Source organism: Pleurotus ostreatus, assembly GCF_014466165.1.
Source record: "Pleurotus ostreatus strain PC9 chromosome Unknown scaffold_6, whole genome shotgun sequence".
Lineage (NCBI taxonomy): Eukaryota > Fungi > Basidiomycota > Agaricomycetes > Agaricales > Pleurotaceae > Pleurotus > Pleurotus ostreatus.
The window spans coordinates 1106325-1133071 of NW_023503161.1; the positions used below are offsets into that span (position 1 = coordinate 1106325).

The 26747-nt window shown below is 52.9% G+C and overlaps 4 protein-coding genes across 4 annotated transcripts; 2 read left to right on the forward strand and 2 right to left on the reverse strand.

Moving 5' to 3' along the window:
• Positions 1-5778: 5778 nt before the first annotated feature.
• PC9H_008627 (uncharacterized protein) lies at positions 5779-8074 on the reverse strand (the record flags this gene model as incomplete). The annotated part of the gene is made up of 4 exons (XM_036778135.1): positions 5779-6300; positions 6545-6681; positions 6822-7369; positions 7569-8074. 4 exons carry the CDS (start codon positions 8072-8074, stop codon positions 5779-5781), a joined length of 1713 nt encoding a protein of 570 aa, XP_036629563.1.
• Positions 8075-9193: 1119 nt separating this feature from the next.
• PC9H_008628 (uncharacterized protein) lies at positions 9194-11131 on the forward strand (the record flags this gene model as incomplete). Its single annotated transcript, XM_036778136.1, has 4 exons — positions 9194-9766; positions 10392-10475; positions 10657-10818; positions 11006-11131. The coding sequence occupies 4 exons, from the start codon at positions 9194-9196 to the stop codon at positions 11129-11131; spliced, it is 945 nt and encodes a 314-aa protein (XP_036629564.1).
• Positions 11132-22797: 11666 nt separating this feature from the next.
• Positions 22798-23246, reverse strand: PC9H_008629 (uncharacterized protein; the record flags this gene model as incomplete). Its single annotated transcript, XM_036778137.1, has 3 exons — positions 22798-22845; positions 22927-23134; positions 23212-23246. The coding sequence occupies 3 exons, from the start codon at positions 23244-23246 to the stop codon at positions 22798-22800; spliced, it is 291 nt and encodes a 96-aa protein (XP_036629565.1).
• Positions 23247-24475: 1229 nt separating this feature from the next.
• On the forward strand, positions 24476-26676 carry PC9H_008630 (uncharacterized protein; the record flags this gene model as incomplete). Its single annotated transcript, XM_036778138.1, has 11 exons — positions 24476-24539; positions 24600-24862; positions 24914-25004; positions 25060-25074; positions 25129-25201; positions 25253-25439; positions 25502-25835; positions 25900-26000; positions 26060-26285; positions 26339-26476; positions 26531-26676. The coding sequence occupies 11 exons, from the start codon at positions 24476-24478 to the stop codon at positions 26674-26676; spliced, it is 1638 nt and encodes a 545-aa protein (XP_036629566.1).
• Positions 26677-26747: the final 71 nt, after the last annotated feature.

The window sequence follows — 26747 nt, forward strand, 5'->3', positions numbered from 1 at the left end:
CTCAGGTTCGCAGTGGCGTAGACGCAGCCTGCCCCTTCAAGCCTCTGCTTCTCGTAAGTAAGTCACCACAATCGATCCATCGTCAATACATCAAGCTTCCAGTTCCAAATTTAACTTCCGAGGGTCACTTCCACTTCTTAGACAAACATGCAATCATGGTAGCCCTGCGCGGCCCAAGGTTCCTTGAACGGTCTCGACCTCCAGAACTCACGAACCAGAGTCTTTTGCGTGTGTGCGTAAATACAAACGCTGATCATAGCACCCTAATTCGACACATGTGGCACAAGTATGGGATGCCGCACGAAGGGACGCCGTCACGGTGATCGGTGCATGTATTGGGAATCTATTGAATCGGAGAACCATCGATATTGGGTATTGATATTAACTGTCCGATGACCTCTGCGCTCAGATACTGGGGTGGCAATTTGCGGCCGCGATATCTCAAGGAAGGAGGATCTCCGTGAACAGATGTAGATCCATCCTCTGCGTGTGTAAATGCCCGGCGTAACTTATCCTTATCCTCATTCAATACACGAAACGCCGCACACGATGCTGCTATATGATGAAAGGTGTTCGAAGTAATTTTACAGCAATGCCACCTTGATAGTGCGGCACGGACGAGCCTAGTAGCTTCTTGGCTACTTGCGATGGGAATAGGAATGATGATGTTCATTAGGTGTGCCTCAGGATGTGATTGCGTGGGTATGGCTTATCAGACTAATTGACTATGAACGTTTGAACGTTTGCAAACATCATATTTGCATCATCGATTACACGCAGTGAGAAGTCGGTGACCGCCTCTCATTTTACTTATCTCATTATCCCCCCTTGAAGTCTAAGTCGCCGATTATGGCTGCACGCCGCCTACTTTCTCTATTGGCTTCTCCCATCTCCCATCTATTATAAGAAGAGGGGGGAATCTTCAACAGCGCGAAGCACAAGTTCAGGCTCGCAAATGATACTCCACGCAACACTCATTTCGAGTTGCGAGTTCTCGTCCTCACTTCTCGCCTTCTACTGGCACGCCTGCATTGGAATCCGAATGAGGAGCGGTCTCGAATCTGCACAGATACGTCCCAGGCTCTGTACTGGGAGTCGTGCACAATACTACCACTTACTACCACCGCGTTTAATGCGTGAACCTGACAGGTCAATGTGTGATGTTAATGTCCACGGCCTCGGACATGATGTGGCCGCCGGCGTAAAAAAATGGGTGCCAAGATGGGAGATGGGGGTGGTGAGTTCTGCTGAAGGGTCGCCGTCCGAAGCTTAGACTTCTTCAAGGATCGATGAAGAGTGGAGAGTTTGTCCATCGTGACGACCCTTAGTATGTGGTAAGTGCTTGGAATTTGAAGTTCTTACTTCCTCCACTACAATCCAGACTTGGATCCATCGGCGTGATTGATGTCTTCTGCGGCTTTCTCCTGATTCCTGCTGGCACCGTGGGCTGTTCTGTTGACGCGTGGCTTGCTTGCTTCTTAACTTGAACGAAAGTATAAAATATGGAACATCAAGGCGGCCCTGCGCCGAGAATGTGCATGTGTGTACCATAAGAAGTAAAGATGCGTTGTCAATGAACAATCGAAACGAAGCAGGCAGAATAGGAGTAGGGGATAGGGGTATGCGTTAGGGGCTACTAGGGTTAAAGTTAAAGTGCAAGGCTGCCCAACTCAACACGCGGTGACTAGTTGCACACTTTGTCAATACACAAGCTCATCCCTCGTAAAGATTCGTCCCAACGTACGCTATCGAAGAAGGCAGTTTTCCCAGACGGACAAGAGTTTATGTACAGCCCTGATTTCCTTGGTGAAGGAGTTCTTAGGACGAAGCTGTGGGCGAGCGTGTTGCATTCCATCAGCTTCATCTCCAAGATCTTTGCCTGCAGTGGTTTTGGCGGTTGAGTTAGTACGATGCAGCTACCTCTTCTAATGTGAAACAAGCTGTTTTTCTCGATGACCGCAGCTCTGCGCGGGACGCAGTGTCAAGTTCATCAATCTGTGTACTTCAATTTATGACTGGGTTATCTAGGGGATTTAGTAGGTATTTTGCTAACTTAAATTTCCCATTCACCTTTAGAGAAATGCACGACACGTTGCGTACAGTATCTGGGTAATAGTCGAGGTCTGAGATCTGGTGAAAGTCACGAGTCCGTGACAAGCTCAGCCAACGGCGAACGCGTTTCCCTTTCGACCACCATCATGGCGGACTCAACACGCGGTAGCTAGTCTCGGACTCAAATGCTCAAATTTGTGCGAGTTCACAAGGCCGGCTGGCCTCATGAAGATTGAACGCGTCTTCTATCTTTCATCTTGTATTTCGGCCGTGCCCACTATCCGACCAATTGCAATCGCTTCTAGTCCGCGTCGCGTCTATATGCGCTCAAATATTACCCAGCTCGTCATGAAGAACTCCGAATCGTCATGGAGAGGCACACAGGTGACGGTGTACACGATTTACCGGCGGCGGCGGCAGCAGCGGCAGGTACAAAGGCACAAACATTGCGATGCGGCTCGCCTCATCGTACAGTGTACACGGTAAGTCATGATTAATTTACGTTTAAACGGCTATCGACTCAAATTCCAAATTCCAGTAAGCGAGAACTGGACTCCCAGAGCGGGAACGGGGAATACCGTCATGTTACTATCTGCAATAACCTCCGTGGTAGACCCCAGAAAGTACAGAGGCAGGCCGGGGCTTCTCGGCTTCTAGATTTCTACCTGGACTTCGATCTCTATGGATGAAGACCACGTTGGCTCGGGAGCAGCCTCACGTTTCCGTTTCCGGTCAAACGTTCACGGTCATGTTCGCGGCCGTGTTCTTGGAAACTCAGAATACTATAGGGTATAGATAAGCCTCACGCCTAAAGTACTCACGAATCACGAATCGCGACACAGATCATGTCCTTATACGCTCGCATCCTGTGGACTGGATACGGGATACTGATCTCTTCCACGGTGAGTATATTTAGGATCCTCGTGGGGAATTGGGATGGGAACGAGGACTCGCTAAATACTTACTAGTCCTCCAGGAATCAGGAATCAGAATAACATAAGGCGGAAGAACGCGAATGGCGAGGACAGGTGATACATGCAGTGTGCACGCATCTACTCTGCGAACGGCCTGGGTGCGCACCCCACTCGTCATCTATTTCTTATTTCCTGTTCTCTGGTCCCGCTTCTATTTTCTTTTCCCATTGTTTATTCTCTTTTCCTGCTTCCCGTTGCACATCGTCCGGAAACCGTTTCCATCATCTAGAGGCCTTTTCTGTTATCTGTGGCCGTTGTCTAGAACTCGCTGGCAATGCGCGGAGTGATCACGCGCCACGATGCACAACGCAATGCTCAACACTTAATCTTTACTCTTAAGAGACTTGATTCTAATCCTAATTGCTTCTGATATAGATCTTATTGAATGCTTATTATTATTGGCCGACGATCTATTGGCCATCGTTCGAATGACTGACGCTCAACGCGAATGTTCTAACAGTTTCCATGCTAGATAATCGTATCTATATGCGTCGACGATCAGCGCATGGCTCCGCGACGCGTGAAGAGCAAGTCCGTGAAGGGTGCCGTGTCAAACAGGATGCCAGCATCACGCACATGCATGCGACGATCATACACAGGATCAGACCAGTAATGTCCGTTGCCATTCGCAGGCTCGCTCACCCTCATCGTCATGCACGGGCTCTCACCCACCCTCCATACCCCATACACACCCCGCGTACACACACCCCAATACAGATACTAGATGGAGCACACCCAGACCCGCCCACGCCCACGCCGCCGCCCACTTCTAAAAGCGACAAACCCAAACCCAACCCTTCACCCTGTGCCCATGCCCAGAAAAACTCGCAATCGGAAACGAGAAACAGAAAGGCTAATAGGTTGTAGGTTGTATACTCTATCAGTATTCATTCACGGATACACGGGTTTAGACTGGGTTAGAGCAGAGTGCGAGGGTTTGATGTGTTTACTGTTTACTGTTTACGCGGGTTTATGGGGGTATGCCCGTCGCTGTCATCGGGATGAACTTAGAAGTAAGAGCCTGTTGGGATATGACGAGGACTAGATGGTGTCGGAGTTCGAGGGATGAAGGCGCGAGGACATCCATTGATGTTTTGCGAATATAGTCGGGAACGACGAGAAGCACCTGCCCTTCGCACTCACGAGTGACGGCGCCACCTCACGTTGACGAGCAAAGTCTAGAATCTCGACCTTCCGACATGTGGTGGTCGACGCGTTGATGCGTGATCGTGAATCGTCGTTCGCCATCACGGTGATCAGCAGCGCTCGCCGTCACCGATCGCATCGACCCGTCCCAGCCACCAATCTCATCTGAATAACCAATAGCCAATTGCCGATCAGCTATAACTCGTTGCAACCCATGATACACGAAGCATGATCGAAAATCCGAAAACTCGAAAAATACGAGCCCCTGTTTCCCCCGCCCCCTTTACCCCACACTCCCCCTTTCCTTGCCTTTCCCCACATTTCCTCCCTTGTCTCCCCGCCCCCGCATCTATGATTCCCTCCCCCCGTGCGGCGTCGACGCACTGCGTACTAACGAGGCGATGTAAACATGTCATTGATTTTGCGCGCTGAGGCCTGAGGATCTGATAGGAATGCGGCCTCGAGTCCTCCATGCCACGAGCCATCAAGATGATCCGAACCCCCGCTACTCGGTATGGTCAGCTGGCCATTTAGAGGTACAATTTACACTGCATTACGAATATGGGCGACGTTTACGCAAATGGGTGATGGCGAATACAAATATGCAAATATACAGATATACAAATATAATATACCGTACGGCGTGCGTTCGAATAACGAAAATAGAATAAGAAGGAATACTTGGGTGCCGCTGCGTTTCGCGGATTAAGCGCTAAGCGATTGGGTACCGGTTGTGGGTTGTGCGTTCTGATTGGAAGTGTTGTTTGGAATTTTGGAATTTTGGAATGGTGGAATGGTGGGATTTACGGCACGCGTTCTGCGTCAGAAAGCGGGGAATGGGGAATGGGGAATGGGGAATGGGGAATAACGCATTGTCAACTAGGCGACGCGCCCCATGACCAAAGCACTACTAAATGGTACGTAGTCAGTAGACAAAGTTTTGTAGTAACGTGGTGATGTAGTGATGATTAGTACTGGGTACTGGGTGACTGAGTGCTTAGGACCACTGCGATCTGATGATTCGTTAGCTGGGCTTCGTTCGAGCGACCGTTGGAGTCCAAGTACAAGTTCGATTGAAACCCGAGTCCAAGCCATTGAACTCATCCAAGTTCATACGATAGTCTCGTCTCTAACCATGCTCTCTCAGATCTCCGTGTTCATTCAGCCCATAATTATAATCTCAACCGTCACAACCAATACTGATGTGATGAGTAAAAAATAGTCCATTCTGATTCTGCATTCTATTGATTCTTGAGTCTTGTAGTACAATGTAAGCGATGTGAAGAGAGATGAGAGAGATGAGAGACCCGCATGTAAGAGTAAAGAGTAAAGAGCAAAGAGGAAACGTGTAGTCGAGAAGGTAGTCCGCGCGAAGACCCGACGAGCAAACAAGCAACACTAGGAGGAGAGTACGTAGGAGATACGACATACGACCAAAATCCGGCAAAATCAGAATCCCAAACACGAAAACCAGGGGGGTGGGGTAGGGGGTGAGGCCTTGAGGAGTGGGAGTTCGTCGAAATGTGGTGGGGGCGTTGTAGAGGGTAGGGGGTTCGAGTTCGTCGAAATGAAGACTGAGGAAGATGACGAAGCACTAATCACCCAATCACTGAATGACGACCTTCATGACCATGCCCCCCGCAGCATCGACGCCCGCGCGCATCATCTCGAACGCCTTCTGCGTGTCCGCGAGCGGGAAGGTGTGCGTGATGAGGCGCGTGAGGTCCGGGAGCGTGCGGCGCGGCGCGGCGGGCCAGCGCGCGGCGCCTTCTGCTTCTCCCACAAGTTCTGCTTCTCCCACACGTTCTCCTTGTGCTTGTGCTTGTGCTTGTCCTTCCACGCCACTCGATTTTGATGTCGCTATCGATGCGGTCGTCGTCGTACTGCCCTCCGGGGATGCAGCACAGTCGGATGTAACAGACTCAGATAGCGTGGTGGTAGACGACGTCTTCCCCCTCCGCGGATGCGCCGCAAACACACCAAGCAGGCGCAGCACCTCCGCGTACGTGTGCGCATAGCGGAAGCTGCCGAGGATGTCGACCTCGCGCAGCGCGGCGGCGGAGAGCGGGAGCGTGATGTTGCGCGTGCCCATGCCGACGAGGAGGATCTTGCCCCCGGTCGTGGCGGCCTGTGTAAATGAGAGGGGAAAGGGGGGGAGGTTAGTGGGGTGTTGATTTTTGGAGGAGGATTGGGAGGGAAGGGAGGGGGAGGGGAAGGGGGAGGGAGAGGGGAGAAGGGAGAGGGAAGGGAGGGGAGGGGTGAGGGGAGGGGGGAGAAAGGAGAAAGGGAGGGATTGGGGAGGGAGAAGTAAAGGGAGAGGGAGTAAAGGGAATAGAGGGTGGTAAAGAGGGGGTGAGGAAACGCGCACGCACATAGACCGCCATCTGGATACACGCCTCCGCGCCCGTGCACTCGTACACGATGTCGAACCCGTCGGGCTGCTCGAAGTGCTTCAGCGCCGCCGCCGCGCGCTCCCGGCCGCGCTCCAGCGCGAGCGTGGATGCTGATACTGTTGGATGGAAACCGAATCCAAGGAAATTCAAGGCAAATATACCGAGGCGCAATGGAAGAGAAGCGCAACGAAAACGAAGGCAAGGCAAAAACAGAAAACAGTCAGCATTGATCCATTCCGTCAACGATCGTGCATACCTGGTGAGGTACTCGAATTACTCGAATTACTCGAATTACTTGAAGTTGCAGTGTTTGAATTACTCGCTCCATTCGCACTCGCACTCGCACTGGCAGGCACATCACGCGCAAGCACATAATAATCGTCCACAAAGCCCTCGGCCTTCGCGAACTCGAGGCGGCGGCGGTTGATGTCGACGCACACGACCTTGCGCGCGCCGTAGCACTGCGCGAGGGCGGCGGCGGCGAGGCCGATGGTGCCCGCGCCGAGGATGAGGATGTCCTGCTGCCGGACGTGCGCGCCGATGCCGGTTATGGGGTTGGGGGGGTTGGGGTTTGTGCTGTGGAGTGGGGAGGGGGTGGGTGAGGTGGAAGAAGGGGAGGAAGAAAGGACGGAGGGAGAGGGGGTGGTGGAAGGGGTGGAAGAAGGGGAGTTGGAGGTGGATGGAGAGGGGAGGGCGGCGAGGGAGCGCGGGTGGAGGAAGAGCTGTGCGCGGCGGGAGGCGTGCAGGACGACGGAGAGCGGCTCTGCGAGCGCGCCGAGGGCGGGGGAGACGGAGTCGGGGAGGCTAGAGGTGAATAAGGTGGGTTAGTACGTGCTCGTATATATGATCCGTCTAGCAATTGAGGGGGGGGTAGAAGTGATGTGAAATAGGAGAGGAGGAGAGGAGGAAACAAGGAATAGAGAATAGAGTGTAAAGTGTAAAGTGTAAAGTGCAAAGTGCAAAGGAGAGTAGGGGAGTAAGAGAGTAGGGGAGAGGTACTCACGGCCAGAGGAGGGCGGCGGGGTGGAGCATCTTTTCCTGGAGGGTGCCGTCGAGGTGGGGGAAGGTCTTGGCGGAGGAGGCGAAGCGCAGGTCCTTGCAGAGGTTGTAGCGCCCCGACGCGCAGTGCGTGCAGCTCTTCGCGCTCGCCGACGACGCAGCACCCGCGCCGCTCGAATTGCCCGCGGTGTCGATGCAGCACGGCACGCCCGGCTCGATCGCGACGCGCGTGCCGACCTGGAGCTGTCTGCCGTACGCATCGACCGCGCCCGCGCCGGCCGCCTCGACCTCGCCGACGGCCTCGTGGCCGAGGACGAGGGGTGCGCGGACGGCGAAGTCGCCGTTGCGGGCGTCGGCGAAGTAGTGGAGGTCGGAGCCGCAGAGGCCTGTGGCGAGGATGCGGATGCGGGCGGCGCCGCGGGCGGGGCGGAAGAGGGTGCGGTGCTCGAGGCGGATGTCGGCGGGGCCGTGGAGGACGGCGGCGAGGTGCGGGGTGAGTGTTGGGGACATTGTGTGTTTGGAGGAGGAGTGGTGTTGGAGGGAGAAGTTGTTTTACGTTGTTGGATAGCGGATTGTATAGGGGTAGCGGTGTGGTAGTTGGTGTGGTGTGGTGATAGTGGTAGCGGAGAGTCGGCTGGAGGAGAACCCGGGAGCTGGAGTTGGGAGTTGGAGTTGGGAGGGGAGGGGTGCGTCTATTTAAGCAGCGCACCGTTGATCAAAAACTCCAAATCCCAAATCATAAACGAATCAGGACGCATAGCACAGGCAGTCGAGCGTCCCAGTCCCAGCACGGCTTCGCTTCGCAGAGCAGGATGCGTGCCCGGTCCGAGCGCCGTGCATCTGCTGTGGCGTTTCCTCTGGATCTCGATGCTGGATCGAGATCGCGATGGCGATGGCGATGGCGAGCGGATTGGGCGTGCACGTGTTGGGATATATCGGGGCGCGGATCGGGGGCGCGCTGTTTTGGGACGGGTCTCTTTTGGGAAAGTGGGAAGAAGGAGGAAGGCAGGGAGGCAGGGAGGCAGGGAGGACCGGGACGGGAGCCTGGGTGTGCGTGACCTCGTCTCGTTTCGAATCGTGTCTATCTACTATCCTTGGGCACCCTCTCAGTGTTGGGCTGGTGGATAGCGTTGGATGATAGTGGATGGGTATGAACGCGGGTGGCTGGTCTCGGACTAGTGCGTCGTACGACAAGCGACAAGGACTCCCATGCTGGGCTCCCCTAGCCTTGGCTTGCGAACTTGGTGGCTTGCGATGAGTTGAATTGAACGGGAGCTGTGCGTGTGCGTATGGTGGAATGGATACCCACCGACGTCCGACGATATGTCCCACTCTCTGTGCCCATATAATCACCCGTGTTTTATCTACACCCGAACCCCAACTCAACACGCACACGCACTCCTGTTTACTGATATACTGATATACTGATACACTGACATCCAAGCACAAGCCAGAAGCACGCTGAACGTCGATACCGCTATCCTCGTCAACCCCTCTATACTATCCCAACCCACGTCGACTCCCTCCCCTCCATCTCCTACACTCACCAAACTACCAAACTATCAACGTTCCAGTACATCAGCCAACCTCCCCCCACCTCCCCTCCCTCACACTATCTCACCACCAACCATGTCCACGACCTCGGACTCATCCGCCGCGCCTACCCCGCCCATCCCCGCCCTCGCCCTCTTCTCCCTCCACGGGTCCGTCGCCCTCGTCACAGGCGCCGCCCGCGGCATCGGCCAGGCCGCAGCCATCGCACTCGCGGAGGCCAGCGCGGACGTCGTCTGTGTTTTGCGCCGCACCTCCTCGTCTGAGAGCACCGGCGAGCACACCGACGTCGACCATAGAGTCGTTCCTCCGTCTCGTCGTAAGGCGGAGGAAGGTACCAAGCCCGGTGCGGGAGTTGGTGGGAAAGTAGACGACTCGGAAGGTGCCATTAGAGAAGGAGGTGGAGAAGGAGGAGGAGAGGGAGAAGGAGGTGTGAAGGAGAAGGAAAAGACGCAAGACACGATCGCCGCGCTCGGCGTGCGGGCGTACGTCGTGTACGCCGACCTCGAGGATATGGCGGACGTGAAGACCGTGTGGCCGCGTGCGCTGGCCCTTCTTGGCCGTGAGCGCGACGGCGAGAGTGGGGAGGGTGGGGAGGGCGAGGGTGTGGAGGGCGCGGGAGGAGAGGATGGGGAGGGGGCACAGGGACAGGTATGTGCTTGATTGATTGCATATTGAGTATCGGGAGGGCTAATGAAGTTTTGGTGCTTTGTGTATCTGATCTGATATCTAACATAACCATAATGGACGCGAATGGACGATACTTGAATATCGAATATTGGCTCGACGCGATGCAATGCGTCGGGACTCACTCCGTCTTCTGTGTGTCTTCCCTTCACCTCGACCTCGACCTCTTCGTGTTCCTCGCACTCCTTTGACTCGGATGGTGACTTGGACCCGTCGGATACGCGTCTCCCTCTCCCTCCTCACTCCCTCCCACTGCCTCCCTCACCCACTCCACTCTCCCCCCGCTCACTCTTCCTCCCTTCCTCCCTTCCACTCCCTTCCACTCCCTTCCTCCCTCCTCTCCCCTCTCCTTCCTTCCTTCTCCTTCCTCCCCTTTCTCCCTCACTCTCCCTCCCTCCTCTCCCCTTCCTCCTCTCCCCTTCCTCCCCTTCCTCCTCTCCCCTTCCTCCCCTCCCCTCCCTCCACCCACTCACTCGTCAATCGTCACTCTTCATCGTCAATCGTCAATCATCAATCGACAATCATCAATCGTCGCTCGTCACTCCCCACTCACCCACCCAAATCGCTCCACATACCGGCGTGCGCACAGCCCCGCATCCACATCCTCGTCAACTGCGCCGGCGTGCAGCGGCGCCACCCGAGCGTCGCGTTCCCCGAGGCGGACTGGGATACCGTGCGTACATTCCTCTTCCTTTAACTCTACTCCCCTTTCTCCTTTAACTCTACTCCCCTTTCCTCACTTCCCCATCTTAATACCCATCCATGCCCATCCATATCCATACCCATCCATACCCATCTATATTCATACTCATCCACACACAAATCCAATTCCCAATCCATTTCTTTGCGTACAGGTCCTCGACGTGAACCTCAAGGCGTGCTTCCTCCTCGCGCAGGCCGCGGGGCGCCACTTCCTCTCCTTCGACGCGACCAGCGGGAGCGGCGGCGGCGGGTACGGAAGGGGGGGCAAGATCATCAATTTCTGCTCGCTGCTGAGCTACCAGGGCGGGTTTACGGTGCGTGTCTGTCTTTGCGCGCTTCGTTCGCGTTTCGTAATCGAATGTCTGTTGATGCGTTAATCTGTCAACGTGCTAATGCGTTAACGTGTCCATGTCCTAACGCATTTTATTAACGCGTCTTGCATTTTATTAACGCATTTTGCATTTTATCTCAACGCGTCTTGCATTTCGCATTCGCACACAGGTCCCCGCATACGCCGCGTCCAAGGGCGCGCTGATGCAGCTCACGAAGGCGCTCTCGAACGAGTGGGCACACGCGAACGTGCAGGTCAACGGCGTCAGCCCGGGGTATGTGCGCACGGATATGTGAGTGCGTTTGTCTGCTGTTGTGTTTTTTGTGTTTGGGTGTTTGGGGGGGGGGGGGGGGTTTGGTGTTTTTTTTGGGTGTTTTGGGGGGGGTTTTTTGGGGGGGGTTGGGGGTTTTTTTTGGGTATTTTTGGGTTTTTTGTTTTATTTCTTTATACTTTTCGCGGACACGGACGCGGGGACGGCGTGGCACGACACGGGGACGGCGTGGCTCGAGCCCACGCACACGGGGATCTACGCAAGACGCAAGACGGACGACTGCCCCCGCACCGCAAACTGGGTCGATGGGGCACTCGCAAACTGGGGTACACGATGCGATGCGACGATGCGATGCGCCGAAGCGACGATACGGGAATACGGGATACGGGACACGAGCATACGGGCACACGACATGGGAATACGGGCATATGGGGATGGGTACTACGACTCGCTGCACGGCGAACCAGCGAGCAATGGAGCTCTGGAGGGCGGAACGCTCTTTGTCTTTGTGGCTGTAGCTGCAGCTGTACCTGTAGGAGCGCAAAGTGCAAAGTGCAAAGTGCAACGTACGCGCGGACAGGCGGACACGCGGACTCGGACGCGCCAGATCGCGAGCGGATACGTGTGGGCATGTGGGTGCACGGGCTCATGGACATAAGGTTGCGAGTACGTGGGTGCACGGGTGCGGGTATGCGGGTGCACGGGTATGCGGGTGCAAAGAGACCACTCGTCGACCCGGGAACCTCATACAGTACAGCAGTCCGACGACATGGTAACCTGAGAGCACGGTAACAAGGTAACACAAGAGGACGAGCATGGTCAGAGGTAAGCAGTTCATACGCTCCCCGATCCCTTCCCTACTCACGACCTCGCTCCTATTCCCTATCCCATATCCCAATTCCCTATCCCATATACATATCCCATATTCTCTATTCCCCTATCCCCTATTCATCTATCCCCTATTTCATACGCACACCCATTCTGACTCTGACTATGACTTTGCGTTGCGCAGGAGAGTGGATAGGGCGAAAAGCGGTGGTCGATTGGGCGGTTGGGTGGTTGGGTGGTTGATATAATGGGTGGTAGGGCGGAGAAGTGGTCGCTCGCGCAGGATGGAGGGACACGAGGACATAGGTCATGAGTGGGGTGATATAAGCTCTGCATCTACGCACGAACGGGAACTCACCCTCACACTCAGCCGCCTTCGCCTTCGCGTCACACCCACACCCCCACACCAAACCGACACACCAAACCGCCAAACACCCGGTGTCGCGGTGGCGGGAGGTGCGTGGCCAAAGAAACGAAGACGAGGGCGAGCGCTCCCCTTTCACTTCTCCCTCTATTTACATTACATTCCTTCTTTTATACTCATTTAGTCCCCTCTTCCCCCATTTCCCTGACAATCCCCCGCACCCCCGCACCCGCATTCCCCCATTCCCTCCTCGCTCCCTCCTCGCGTCCCCCTTCTTTTCTTGTGGACGCTCTGATCGTTCAATGATTGAATTGAATTGAATTTCATTTTGGTTTTCGTCCCTTTTACTTCCCACTTCCCACTTCATCCTCGTACACGGTATGCTGTACTGCTGTAATGCATCCCCACACACCGCCCACCCACGCCTTTATATTATCTATATTATATCCCTCCTCGCGTCCTCCCACCCCCTCATGTATCCCGCAGCGCAAGCATTCCGACCATCCTACGGCGTTCTACGCGATATTCGATATGCATAATTGCACTCTATCCTATCCTACACCCTCGATCGCTTACACCCTCCTACCCCCGTTCGCATCTCCATCCACCTGCACGTTCGATCGTTTGCACCCTTTCTGGGTCACGAGTACGCGTATACGAGTATACGGTTACACGGTTACACGATTATACGATTGGTTGGACATACGTACACGATCGCGTTCGGGGACGCGTCATTTGCACCCCGTGTCGTCCCCCGTTCCCCCGTTCCCCCTTCGTGCTTTCGTGTTTTCGTGTCCTTGTCGCGTCGATTGCTCTGCGCGTCGTCGTTTCCTTCACGTTGGCCTACATACTCTTCGTCTCCTCCACGTTCGCGCTCGCGCTCGTCCTCTCCCTCCTCTGCCCATACCTCACTCGCCCTTCACCCGCACTTCACTGTCACTTCACTGGCATCCTCCCACCCTCCGTCATCGCCTTCCTGGCCTTCTTTCCTTCATCGCCCTTCTCCTTCTCCTTCCATCTACGCATACGCAATAGCAATGGCAATGGCAATAGCGACCCCGATCGCCCGATACACCCAATTCACCCACACCCAGTTCACCTTCCAACCCTCTAATTGAACCTTCCCATCAATCAACCTCCCCATCCAACCCCCATATTCCAAATTCAAAGAGACCGGTCCAGCCCCTTCCTCACCCATTAGGACGCTCGACTCTCGGTGCTCTCGATGCCCTCGCTGCCCACCAGCCTATCAGCGACACGCACACGCACACGCACGCGCGGCGTATCCTCGAAACCTCCCACCCTCCGTCATACCCCTTCTCCTCTGTCCTCTGTTCTTCCGCGACCTTCCATACGCCCGTGGTCCAGCGGTGCAGGCACCCACCTACGCAATGGCAATGGCAATGCGCCCCGATCGCCCGATATCCCCAAAACATACGAACGACAGGCATCATGCATCGACTATCTAGTATCTAGCTTCGCCACCACCCCCGATTTTGCGCGTTCCCACTCGATGCACGATGCACGATGTATGATGTAGGGTGTATGATGTAGGGTGTGCGTTTGCTCGGTTAATTACGATTGGGGGTCTGGATGCTGGATCGTCTGTGGGCTGTTGGGCCGCTGGGTTGGGATATGGGAGGCTGAGGCGTAGAGTTTCTACGACGTTCCATGGCATCATCCTATTCCTGTTCTGTTCCACCCCATTCCGTCTTCCCAACACTCTATCGGCACCAGCACGCGCGCGGAGGGATAGAGGGATCAATGGAAGCGAACGAAGGACGTCAATGGAAGCGGATGAAGGGCGAATGAAGCGTGCACGGATCGGCGGGGGAGCGTCCATCGATTTGCCTATCTGCCCAACGCATCTTGCGCTACCGTTAGCGCTACCGCCGTCGTCGATCGGTTCCTCCTGTGCGTTTTACTTCCCCCGTTCCGCAGATGCGCTGTACACTGACGCGTTATACGTTGTCTTATGTCTTGTGTCTTGTGTCTAGCGGGAAAGTGGTGGCTCACGGATACTGCACAGATTGATGGGATGGGCAGATGAACACGAATATCGAATATTGAGTGGCCGAATGGTCGGATGGTGAGATCTTGAGAAGCGGAGGTGGAGGCGTCATTGCACATCTGCGATCTCGGGGACTATCGCCCCCCTCACCCCCCTTGCGCTTCTGCGTCGCGCCGCACGCATACGCATACGCATTACGCCATCGCATCGGGGGGCGATCCTGCGATCCTAACCCTTGTTTCTCCCTTCTGCCTTCTGCCTCCGAACGCGGGTGTCGAGTGTCGAGTGGGAATACGAATACGGGGTGGGGAAATGGGCGGTTTCGTCATAGGTGCTCTGGATGCGGCGGAAGGGGCTTGATGTTGATGGGTCGTGTTTGTTGGTATGGGAGGTTGGTAGTTGGGTTTTAGCAGAGCTGGAAGGGAATAGGGATTGGTCGTAGAGGACGAGCGACATAAGGCGGGATAGAGGCGGGGCAAAGATGCACGATGCACGATTTACGATGCCGGGATACATATGAAGGCGCGACTCGAGGCGACGAAGCGACGACAACGTTCCATCACATTCCCAACACATTCCCGCCACATTCTCGTCAATTCGCCAATGCCACGCTTTTCTTCTTCCTCCTTCTCCCCGCTTCTTACCCTCTTCTTCGAGCTATCGTCACACGCCTCCTCCTTAGCACTGGTATGCTCACTTACACGCCTTGCGCACGGACACACGGACACGCGGATATGCATCTACGCTGATCATCCCACCAGTCCACATCAATCCCACCAATCCTGATTCCTCGAGGCGTCATCCATTCATTCTTCATTATTCGATCCTCATTAATCCTAGCGTGCTACTAGCGTGCCAGCGTGTCCGTCTGTTCGCACCGTTCGCGCTCCTCAAGGCTTCAACGCAGCTTGAAGGAGAATCAAGGAGAATTAGCCGGCCCCTCGTTCCCCTCGTTCCCTCATCTCCCCGATTGCCCGATTTCAGTGGTTTCAGCCTTTTCGATGCACTCAATTCTGATTCCGATTGCGATTTCGCAATTTCGCCGACAAATCGAGCTTTCTCCCAGCCTCAGCCACCGTCTCAGCCACACACGCGATACGTACGCGATCCCACCTGCGTTCCACCAATCCCACTCGTCCCAGCCCTCTTCGCATCAAGTAATCATGCATCGTGCAACACGCATCATGTCGTGGTAGTTTCGCGGTCGCGACGCTTCTTTCGCGTTCTATGCTTGGTGGTTCTATGTTCTATGCTCGACAATCTGCTTCCTTCCTTCCGTCGCGTTCCTTCGTTTGTTGGTTTCACACATTCATTTTTGTCCACGTTCTACGTGTTTCTACGTTCTGCGCCATTCCACCTGCCAGCTTTCCCATCCCCTTCCGCCTCCGCCTCCCACCCATCCCATGCCATCCGATTTTGGACCACCCCTACTTCCCCCTTGGACCCCTTTTCTGGCGCTATATGTGTTGGGTAATGGCCGGTACCGGTCGAGGCTTGGTCCTCTGGGTGTGCGATTCGGGGGCTCTGCGTCCAGAGTCCAGGCTGGGTGGTTTCGAGTCTGTTTCCTGTCTTCTCGACCCTGCCCTCGCACACTCGCAAGGTTTGGGTTTGGGTTTCGCCCGCAGAGTCACACACACCGCGAACTTAGAGGCCGCGAAACTATGCCCTCGCCCGGGAACGCAGAGAACGCGAAGCCGCAAAGGACCCTCGAAATTCTATGCGGATTCGAGGCGTTGCTATTTCGATATGCGATCTTGGTCTTGTTATGGGTGCGATCTGTGGTTCTGGTTCTGTGGACGATGGCTGATGGGCGATTGTTCTGCGTCATTCTGTTTGTGTTCTTTTGGTCGCCGTCTCACGCGTCATAATATATTGCACTACTGCATACGGGGTACTACCACCGCTCATGAGACGCGTGGATGCGAGGACACCCGTCTCTCCGCCTCCCCGTCTACCAGCACTTCTTCAGTTCCAGCCGTCAATCACTCATTCTTGGGATGCTTAGTTCCTGGGTTTTTCTTCATCCTTCCTCTACCTTCGACCTTCGTGATTCGCGACTCACGATTCGTCACTTAACCGTCGATATTCCCTGCTTATCTCTATCTCTATCTGTCTTCCCCATTCCTTTCTTGCCCTATCTGTGTTTTCATCTTTCTTTCCATCTATGCTTTAGTTTTATCTCGCGTTCTCAGCCAGCAAATCTTGGCCACTCGCCATTCGCCACCCTCAGGCCTCACTCAGCACGGCGCATCTCCCCCGATTCTCTCCCGATTCTTCCCCGATTCCCATGTCATCGTTTCATCTTCAATCTTCGGCTTTCAGTCTTCTGGTTCTTCCAGTGGCCCTCCCCCTTCCACCCTTCCACCAGTTTCGTTAACTTTCCCCGTTTATGCATGCTTCACGCGTTTTACTTTTATCGCGGGCTCGCAATTTCGGAGGCTCGGAGGCAGAGAACCTTGCGTGCTCTCCCATACCTCACCCGCCCTTTCGTGCGCGCATTATCAGTCCTTAATCCTTTATTCTTCGTTTCTTCCCACCTCTCAATCACCCGTGTTCTCAGCGTTAGTTTTCCCTTCTCCCTTCTCCACTTTCCTAAATCCTTCTTCAATCCACCAACCACTGCTCACCACGCAACGCCGGACGCGTCTATCCCGCGATCTCGACGGTTGACGGTTGTTGGGCAGAAGAAGCCTGAGGCCTGAGGATTGATGCATTCATATCGAGTCCAATCATTCCTCGAGGTTCCAGCCAATCACATCAACTCCTCCCACTGCCCACTTCTTTCGTTTTCTATGCCTGTCTATGTTTGTGTTTTCATCTTTCTATGCAGTTCGCTACCGTTCGCTGCCCTTCTTCCTCAAGGCACGCCTACCACGCATACTTGGGAAGGTGTACGTGAGGGGGCTTCTCGCTTCGATCCGGTTACTTGTCCACTTGGACCTGGGGGTTCTCTTTTTGTTGGCGTTTCGCGTTTCGCATTCGCTGGTGCGGTGGCTATTCAACTTCGGTCCGTCGCTGTGGGCTGTTGAACGCTACCTGGCAGGCTCAGGCAGTGACCCTGCGACGCGTCGGCGCGACGAACGTTATGTTTTTATCTTTCATATCTCAGTTTTTCTATTTCTGGTATTGTATTTCGTTCCTTTTGCTTTACCTTTCGTTTCGTATCCTTTTGCGTCTTCGTCTTCTGTCCTTCTCTCCGGGATACCTGCGTGTGGGTGTTCATACACGGTTACTCAGCGCCCGCTTCCTCGTGCATGTGTATCGCGTACCCATACACATAGCATCCACTTGAATCCCCGGAACACACCATACTCTTTACCTCCCACTCTCTTCCCACTTCCCGCCTTCTGCCTTCTTCCTGCCAAGTTCCTTTGACATTTGTCTTTCGATGGGTTTCTTTCCTTTTCCTCCTCCTTCCTTTTTTAATTTAATTAGTCCATCTGTTTCTTCCAATGCGTTTGTTTCTTTCGATGGGTTTCCAACTCCTTCCGCTTCCTCTTCTTTCGTCCCCACACATCGTCACTCCTTCCCTCCACTTGTGCCACCAAGCGACTTCCCTAAGCGACCTCCCCTATTACCCCTACTACCCTACCACATGCTCGTTCGACGATAATTCGTCGATATCATTCCTTTCGGAGACGCTCCTCGCCCCACGCATCACCATACCTCCCGCACCAAGCACCACTTCGCCTGCCAATCCGAGCATCCCACGAGCCACCGCATCTCGCTACCAGTATCGATATCGATACAATACCAGATGTAACACCAGCTGACCATCCACAGCCTCATCGCCAGCCCACCCGGTCGATCTATTCCACTTTCAAACTTTCGTCACCTTATTCTTATTATCTTATCCACGTCGTTCATCATTCTGGCTTACGAGAGGCGAAAATTGCTCCCCGCTCTTCATTCTTCGTTCTCTCATGTCCTCATTGTTATGATCCTTTCAATTTTCCTTTCATTCGTTCCTCCTTTGAACAATTAACACTCTCACGCTCACTGTCTGCTCATAATCTCACCTTTTGTTTTTCCACCATAACAGGAACGAAGCCTTGCTCAACAACCCTACTCGGCTGCGCCAGATCTCGGAGCGCATCCCCGCAGGCCGTTGGGCCGAACCTCGCGATTTCGCAGGCGTAACCGTGTTCCTCGCGTCCAAAGCCAGTCAATACCTTTCTGGCGAATTGATCGTCGTTGACGGGGTGAGTGCTCGCTTCGCGAATCTTTTGTTGTCGAGATATTGGTGTTTTGTCTGGGCCTTCTGGAACATGAGTTTTTTATGTGTCTTCCATTATCTTTCATGCGGGTTCTTCTGATTGTCTCTGTTCGACTTTTACTGATGCATGAGGCGCTTACGTAGGGCTGGATGGGTCGCTAAACGCGTGCGCGTAAACGCTCGCTGGGAGCGCATCAACAACTTAGACTCTTCTTTTCTTCTCCTGCTTCTGCTGCCTGTGCCTGTACGAATGTGAAACGAAAGTATCTGTCCATCAATGTACTTACATCTGTTATGTCCGCCAATCCCTTTGATGTATGCGAAATCCTGAATGCTGTGCTTCATCTGTGTAAATGTATGGCACGCGATACCGAACAGAAGTATACCAAATGGACGGGCGCGATCATGAACGGGCCGGGGGTGGCGGGAGACCCTACGTAGGGTCCAAGCGGAGCAGGAACAATGTGGGGAAAATTCCGTAGAATATTCCGAAACGTGCCTTGGCCCTTGGACCTCTCCTAAGCCACATGGGGTGCATAGGGGTGTTGCTCGTTGTGGGGGAGGTGCGTGTCCGTTGTTTCGTTCGTTGCGAGAGCTTATCAGACGCATTGACTGACGGAGACAAGCAGCCTGTAGTATAGGATAGTGATATGATGTAACAAGCAGCTCAAGCCAATTTGAGCGAAAGTTCTTTCTCGTTCTTTTTGTGGAGTGGGTGTACAGTACGGCCAGGGCGCATTCAAGTATTTAGTGCGCTCGTTGCGTGGGTCGTCCGATGTTTTGGATGACTTGCGCCTAAGAAGGGTTTATTACAGCAACGTTAGCGTTGATACTGGACTCGAACATGGAAATTTTCTTGAATTTAGAAAGTAAGCTAAAGTCTGCAAGCGCTCGTACTGAATTGAAGAGGCCAGATACGAGCGGCGTGGGTGTGGGTGTGAGGGATGTAAGGAGGTCCTTCAGTCCATATGGACAGATGAGCCGAAATCAGCACAAGATGTCCGGTGTCCTGTTGTCAAAAGTACGTATCATAGACACCACGAAAAATTGGTGCATACGATTGTATTGAAAGCATCTCTCCCTACGCACCCTGAGTAGATAGCAGATACAGCATCCACCCTGATCAGCACCATCGGTATCCCGATAACGTCAAGTTTCCGAGGTGAAACAGAGGTCCTTCAAATTCCATGTCGGCGTTCTATGATGTATGTCGCATTCGTAGGGCCGGAACTTACTTAGAACCCCAAAACGAGGACGATCGCAGGGCGTGGAGTCATGGGTGAAGGCATTTGATACAATCTTAGGAGACATTAGTATTATCATACTTACTAAATTACGATTGTACTCTGCGCAATAAACGCGGAGGCCCTGCGGCGGGGACACGAGGATCGGTCATGCCACTATAGAATAGCTGCCAAAGCGCTAATGGTTGATCGAGAGGTATGTAAGTGACCGTAAGTCACGATACGGTATCGGCGTATCGTATTTCGAATTGTAGTCATGTTGGCAAGTAGGCAGCACTTCATGTCCTCATATTGAGGATTACTTCACTATGACTAGTATTGATACGTCAGAGCACGAGGTACAACGGTGAATCGTGCCGACCGCTTACTGCAGTACAACTCCGTAGCCATCGCTCCCCTTATGGGTGCCTCTTCATATGGTGCAATGGCGTCAGACGTAGGCGGAAGGATGCACACACTGGCAGGCGAACACCAAGAATACCGCGGAGGACATCTATCTGCAGCTCAGTTCTTCGAGTTATGCTTTCGAAGACAAGTGCCCTTGCGGTATCGTCATCTCCGTCCGACGAACGATGTTTCTCCCAGAGTCCGAAGCGAGGATAGATTCGATGGATATCACCAAATTGATGGGTCTACTCCGGACGTGCGACGTGGCCATCTGCCATTAAACGTTGGAAGTCCTCGTTTACGCGTATTCGAACATGCTACGTACCGTCGCTCATTTGAGCATATCGACCGAGAAGTTCATAAGATCATACTAATCGCTAAGACTCGACGGAATGTGGCCATCAACTCGCCTCAATCCGCTTATTGGACATCTGAATGAGAAACCTTGATCAGTCGGTGCCACAATTTACGGCACGCCTCGAAAATTGCACTTACCAAAGCAGTGGCGCTCAATTCAGTGCAAAGTGACATGCCAACCCGTTTAGGACACCGTGAAAACATATGAACGGGTGGGTGCCCTTGAATCTGTGCTATCTTCTGCAGCGGGAAAATGTGGGTGATCAATGCGAGACATGGGCCCCGGACCTCACTTCCGAAGTGAGGAGCTCCATATGTTTATTGATTATGCCCCGTTCATTCTAATCTAGCAGATCGAGATCACCACATTGCGATGTTTGAAAGTTACGAAAATCTGGCTTGTCAATGTGAGAGATCAATTTCTTCACGGAGACATGGACGGCAGTCGGTTTTGCATCAGACCATGGATTCCGCTGGTACTGGCATGCGTGATTAGATCTAAGATTGAGGGTGGGTCCGTCCGGCCCTAGAAACTCACCTTACTAACAGAGTTAACACGCCTAGCAATGCCATATTCGCGCGGTTTGAATGGTCGCAAATAAGCATGTGTGAAGAATGGATCGAAGTTCAGGAAGCCCTCATCCAATAATAAACGTCGGTAAAGAAGAAGTGGCAACACCGCGAGTAAACATGCATCGCTTCAGATCCACAGGAGCCGCGTATACAAACATGAGATGGTCATGGGGGCGCGGGCCTTGTGGTCGAGCGGAATAGAAGAAAATGAGGAAAGAGGAAAGAGAACCTCGGAAAAAGAATAACGGTTGTTTTTTGGTGCTGGGAGTAAATTCCACACATACCTTGAATCATGGGTATCAAGTTTGTGGATAGTGTCTGGGGCGTTCGGTCCGACGCCCCCATTCAAGAAATTGAAACAGTCTAAGAAAGATTAGATCAGCTGCGAGGGAGAAAAGAACCGGAAAGAACAAGTCAAACGACTATAACGAAGGTCACGTTGAGGAGATATAGAGGACACCAAGTGGTCTAAACATTCCGCGGCCCTAAATCAGCGCTTGTTTGGACCAGTGTGAGAGAGGGGTGTACGTTAGAGCGAGAAAAAGAAGGTAAGATAGAGAAAATTGAGCCTGTCTACCTGAAATGGATACTCAGTAATCCGAAGGAAGATAAAGTTGGAGTATACCTTCAGCAACTACATGGGAATATCCGCAATTGAACACGAAGAACAAGCTCAAGGAACTCGAGGGCCCACCACCACCAAAGAAGCTACTGTAGCTGACGGAAACACTCCCCCGCTGAGATAACCGCGAGCTTCTGTAATCAGGCACCGGTCGATGCGAGCCGATAAACGTTCCCAGAGAGCCTCCAAGAAGAAAGACCGCCTTAACGCGCGAGACGGACCCAGAAGACAGCAACTGCGCCTTTACCACGAAGAAAAGCTTCTGGGAAAGCGGAGACGAAAGGTGACACCGCTACACGGTCAGCGGGGGTACTGTACTGGGCTAGACTGTCAGCGCTATCGCACATCGACCTTGGACGGAAACCGGCCGGGCCGACGAGGGACTAGTCCCTGGAACATTGTACGTATGCAGTCGAGAATGACTTGACTTGAGGTCTCGACGGTTGATGGGACCGACGAGGTCGACCTGCTTATCAGAGGGACGGGAGCCACTCCGCTGTCATATCGATCCGAAACGTGCAAGAAGCGAGAAGGTCCCGTTGACTAATCTGAGAGCGTACCAGGAAGGCCAGCTACCTGGGAAGAAGGAAGTCCAAGGTAGTTGGTCACGCGTATGAGGCATGTGCACGGCGGCATTTAATGGCGAGACAGAAATACGAATTGAGCTGTAGAAATTCTTACAACCTAATCGCGGGGACTCGGATGCCTTTCAGCGTAAAGAACGACCAAAGTCGGCGTTCGGGAGTAGAAGATGTACTGTAAATGGAGTTTACGGCAGATAAAATGCATTGCGATGATCCGTCCACGGGCAACCGGGGACCTTCTGCGAAGTTCATTCCAAAGGTAAGGGAAAACGACGTACCGATACATAATTCATGGTAGCCCATCGATATCGCTTAACGTTTAGTGTAAACTTGGGAATCGAGAAACAGGGCAGAGTTTCAGAAGAGAGCCCACCAAATTGACCCAATAACGAATCATCTGCTGAGCCAAGTAGGCAAAAACTTTTCGGCGCAGCGAACCGGTGAGATCAGAAGGTAAGGTTGCAAATTCAGAATTACTCACAGGCGGAGAATAGTTTACTGACAGCTAACCGCATCGGAGGGGCGGTGCAATTGTGGTTGTCGGGTGACGAATCTGTTAGGGCCAATCGGGGTGGAATGGTGTTCAATTAATTCATAGTCTCAGAGATAAGGACCGGCTACACTCTACGCTCACCTGGGTGTTGTGCTTAACGGAAAGTTCCGACGTCGAGGCTAGAAATAGCCAGCAAGAAGACTGCATGTAACGGCGAGGAAAGGGGGTAGGCAGGGAGTTGCAAACGTCCAGACGTAGGCCTTCCGAAGAGTCAATGGAAGAGGCAAAGGTAATTCGAGCATTTTTCAACTTCTGGACAAGTTCTACCGTAAGCATAGAGTATGAACACCTGCCGGGATAGCTATCAGCGACGTGCTATAAGCCTAGAAGCGAAGGCTATACCTGTCGCGTGTAGAGTAAACCTACTGCGTGTCCGACACTCTCGGGATCTCGGCGTCCATGACTCTTTGGCTTTGTGCATCATCTAGCACACATTGTTCATGTAGTAATCTCCGTGATCCTTGTCAAAGAGCGAAAGGCAGAAGAATACTTAGTGGGGTAGCCTCATACTGGTGATACGGCTACACCATTCTACGGATCTGGATGAAGCCTAGTGTTGAGTGCAGCCGAGCCCCACCGCGTCCGTCAGCCTCGTCTTTCCAGAGGCAAGTGGCAATGGTACCTATCAGGAAAGTAGAATTGTGATTTAAGCGCGAGGAAGTAGGGAAAATGATATGTTCTACCTAAGTTTCTGACATCATGGATCATCAAGTTCTTGTCTATGTTTCACGGGCACTAAGCAGAAATAGCCTTACTGCGAGTGCCTTCGGCAATGGCCCATCCCAACCTAGCACCTAGCACGACAATACTGATAGGAACATTATGTCCATAACCTGGGTAAGATAAAACAGTTCTCTTGCCTTCATTTAGTACACATCTTTGCTCAGACGGTGAAATCCATCAAAATTGCGCGAACGCCCCCGACCCAGTTTTGTCTAAGAGGGAAGTGGTCGCTACGCGTCGTGAGCTCAGGCTTGCGCCAGATTCTGATGGCCTAGTGTTCAACTACTTTCCGGGATTCGTTCATGCAATGGCCCGGGTGATGGTGAAATATACTCGCGACCTAAGGATACCTCAAACGCGTAGTACGGCAACAAGCATACGGCACAGCGTAGTGGGGGTAGGTTGAGCGATGAATTTAAGCTACAATAGTATTGACGCCGAGCGGCGTCGTTGGTTGCACGGGCGCTCAATGGTGGGAATTTGTTCCTGGCAATCATGGTTGCTCCCCACATCGTTTCCTTGGCGACTGTGCATCTGGGTACAGCGAGTTCCTAAACCAATCTTGTCACAGAGCGTATTCGATTGGCTTTGATATCAAGGCAATATCAAGCCCTCAAGTTGTGTCTCAGACTGATGTTGCTGGTAGCCATCAAACATCAATCATCGTATTGATGAAATCACCTTTTACTGAGTGACCGGCGTCCAGTTTTACACAAATGGAGGACCGAGCATTGTCCGGTGGTCTCATTTTCTCGCGGGGCGTTCCTATGGACGGAACTATATTTTAAAGAGGTGCTAACGAGTTGTCCCCCAAAAAACTTCCTCCCTTTCCTCCACCTCTTTAGACTATAGACGACCTCATTCTTCTTAGATCTTATTTCCCAATTCCTTCTAATTTCCAATTAAAATGACCATCGTCCTTACGCCCTATTGGTCCAATGGTGTCCAGAAACTCAGAATGGCACCTCAGCGTACGTGTTTACGTGTCTGCTTCAGTTGGTATCCAATTTGGTCTGACATCTTGTTCGCAGCACCCCCAAAACCCGCGCATGGCCTGACACCGCCTGCCTTGGATGGCAGTATCCATGCACTTCGGTGTCTAGCCCAGCTTCGGTCGAAGGACAAAAATATCGAGAAATACATCTACCTTACCCAATTGAAGGACGCCGATCCAGATATATTCTACAAGCTTTGCCTAGAGAATATGGCCGAGTTCACGCCTCTCATCTATACTCCAACTGTTGGAGACGCTTGCATCCAATTCTCTCAGAACTACAGGCGTCCCGAAGGTCTTGTAAGTTGACTAAGGGCGCTTTACACGTCTCCACCGTTGACTCGTCTTCAGTTCATTTCGTACAAGGACAAAGGCAAAATTGGCTCCGTGTTGAAGAATTGGCCACGGATCAACGAAGCTAGAATCAGTGTGGTGACCGATGGTGAGCAGCGTTAATCGACTTGCCGCCAGTGAACATCCGTTGACTTGGATGTAAGGTTCTCGTATCCTGGGTATGTCTACTTAAGTTATTCGGTATTTGAGAGAAGCCTTATAGCCGTATCTAGGTTTAGGAGACCTTGGCGTGAACGGCATGCCTATTTCAATCGGAAAACTCTCCCTGTACATAGCAGGCGCCGGGTGAGTGTAAGTATATCTCAGGAGGGACACATGACTGATAGTGAACTGTAGAATCCGACCCTCCTCCACCGTTCCGATTTGCCTTGACCTCGGAACGAACAATGAAAAGTTTCTTGAAGATCCTCTTTACCTCGGCCTTCGCCAGAAGAGAGTCTCGGAAGCTGAAATGACAGAATTCATGGACGAGTTTATGCACGAGATGTCGGTCTTGTTCCCTAAGCTTTTGATACAGTTTGAGGTCTGTCCCTACTTCTCAGGGTCGTCTACGGATTTCGGGTGCTCACTGGTCATCACCTGTAGGACTTCGCGACTGAAAAGGCATTCCTTTATCTCGAACGCTTCCGGGAGAAATACCCGTTGTTCAACGACGATATCCAGGGTACCGGTGCAGTGGTGCTCAGCGGTTTCCTCAATGCTGCGAAGCTCTCTTCCGCCGCCTCTGGTCTCCTTATGACAGCTCATCGCATCCTCTTCTTCGGCGCGGGCTCCGCAGGCGTTGGAGTTGCGATGCAGCTGATGAGCTTCTTCACTTTGCAAGGGCTTTCGGTACAAGAGGCCCGTGAACGTATCTGGTTCGTGGACTCCCAAGGGATGGTGTATACGGCGCGAGGGCGGCTTGCTGAGCATAAGAAATGTTTGTATCACGTCTTGCACCTGATTTCGAACACGTTGAAATTTAAACTGAAGAACCTAAACAGATTTTGCCCGCAACGACTACAATGGGGAGCCCATGACGGATCTTTTAGATATCCTCGATTACGTGAAGCCAACTGCGCTGCTTGGGCTTTCCACTATTTCTGTCCGTTCTATTCTCTTTCACATTCATTAATGCGCCTGTGACCGACGATAAACTTCCAGGGTGCCTTCAGCACAGAAGTTCTACAGACAATGGCCGCTCTGAATCCAAGGCCCATTGTATTCCCTCTTTCGAACCCCGTAAGGTTGTCGGAATGTTCATTTGAGGATGCCGTGGTGAACACACAAGGGAAAGTGCTCTTCGCCTCTGGCTCGCCCTTCCCCGAGATCGACTTCGACGGGAAGATGCTGTATCCTGGTCAAGGAAACAACATGTATATCTTCCCTGGTGAGTACCTTCTTCATTTAATATATCTGAAAACTCACAGCTTGGGAACGTAGGGCTCGGCATGGGTGCTATTCTCAGTCGGGCTTCGTCTGTTACCGACAGCATGGTCGAAGCATCGTCACTTGGCCTTGCTAACTCGCTGACGCCTGAAGAACATGCCATGGGTCTTCTCTACCCACAGGTTGAGAGAAGTGAGACTTCCTCGTTGCATTGGCGAATACCGATGAATTGACCTTTATCTCCAGTCCGAGAAATTAGTGTCGCCATTGCTACTAGCGTCATCCGAGCTGCGCAGAAAGCTGGCGTCGACCGCTCCCCAGACCTTCGCTCAATGTCTGATGCCGATCTCGCTACGTTCGTCGCTAGCAAGATGTGGCAGCCGCAAGTATGAAAGTTTTTTTTCGTAATAATAGGTTCAATGATATGCTTTACATGCTATGTTCACCGTTGAATTCGTTTGTA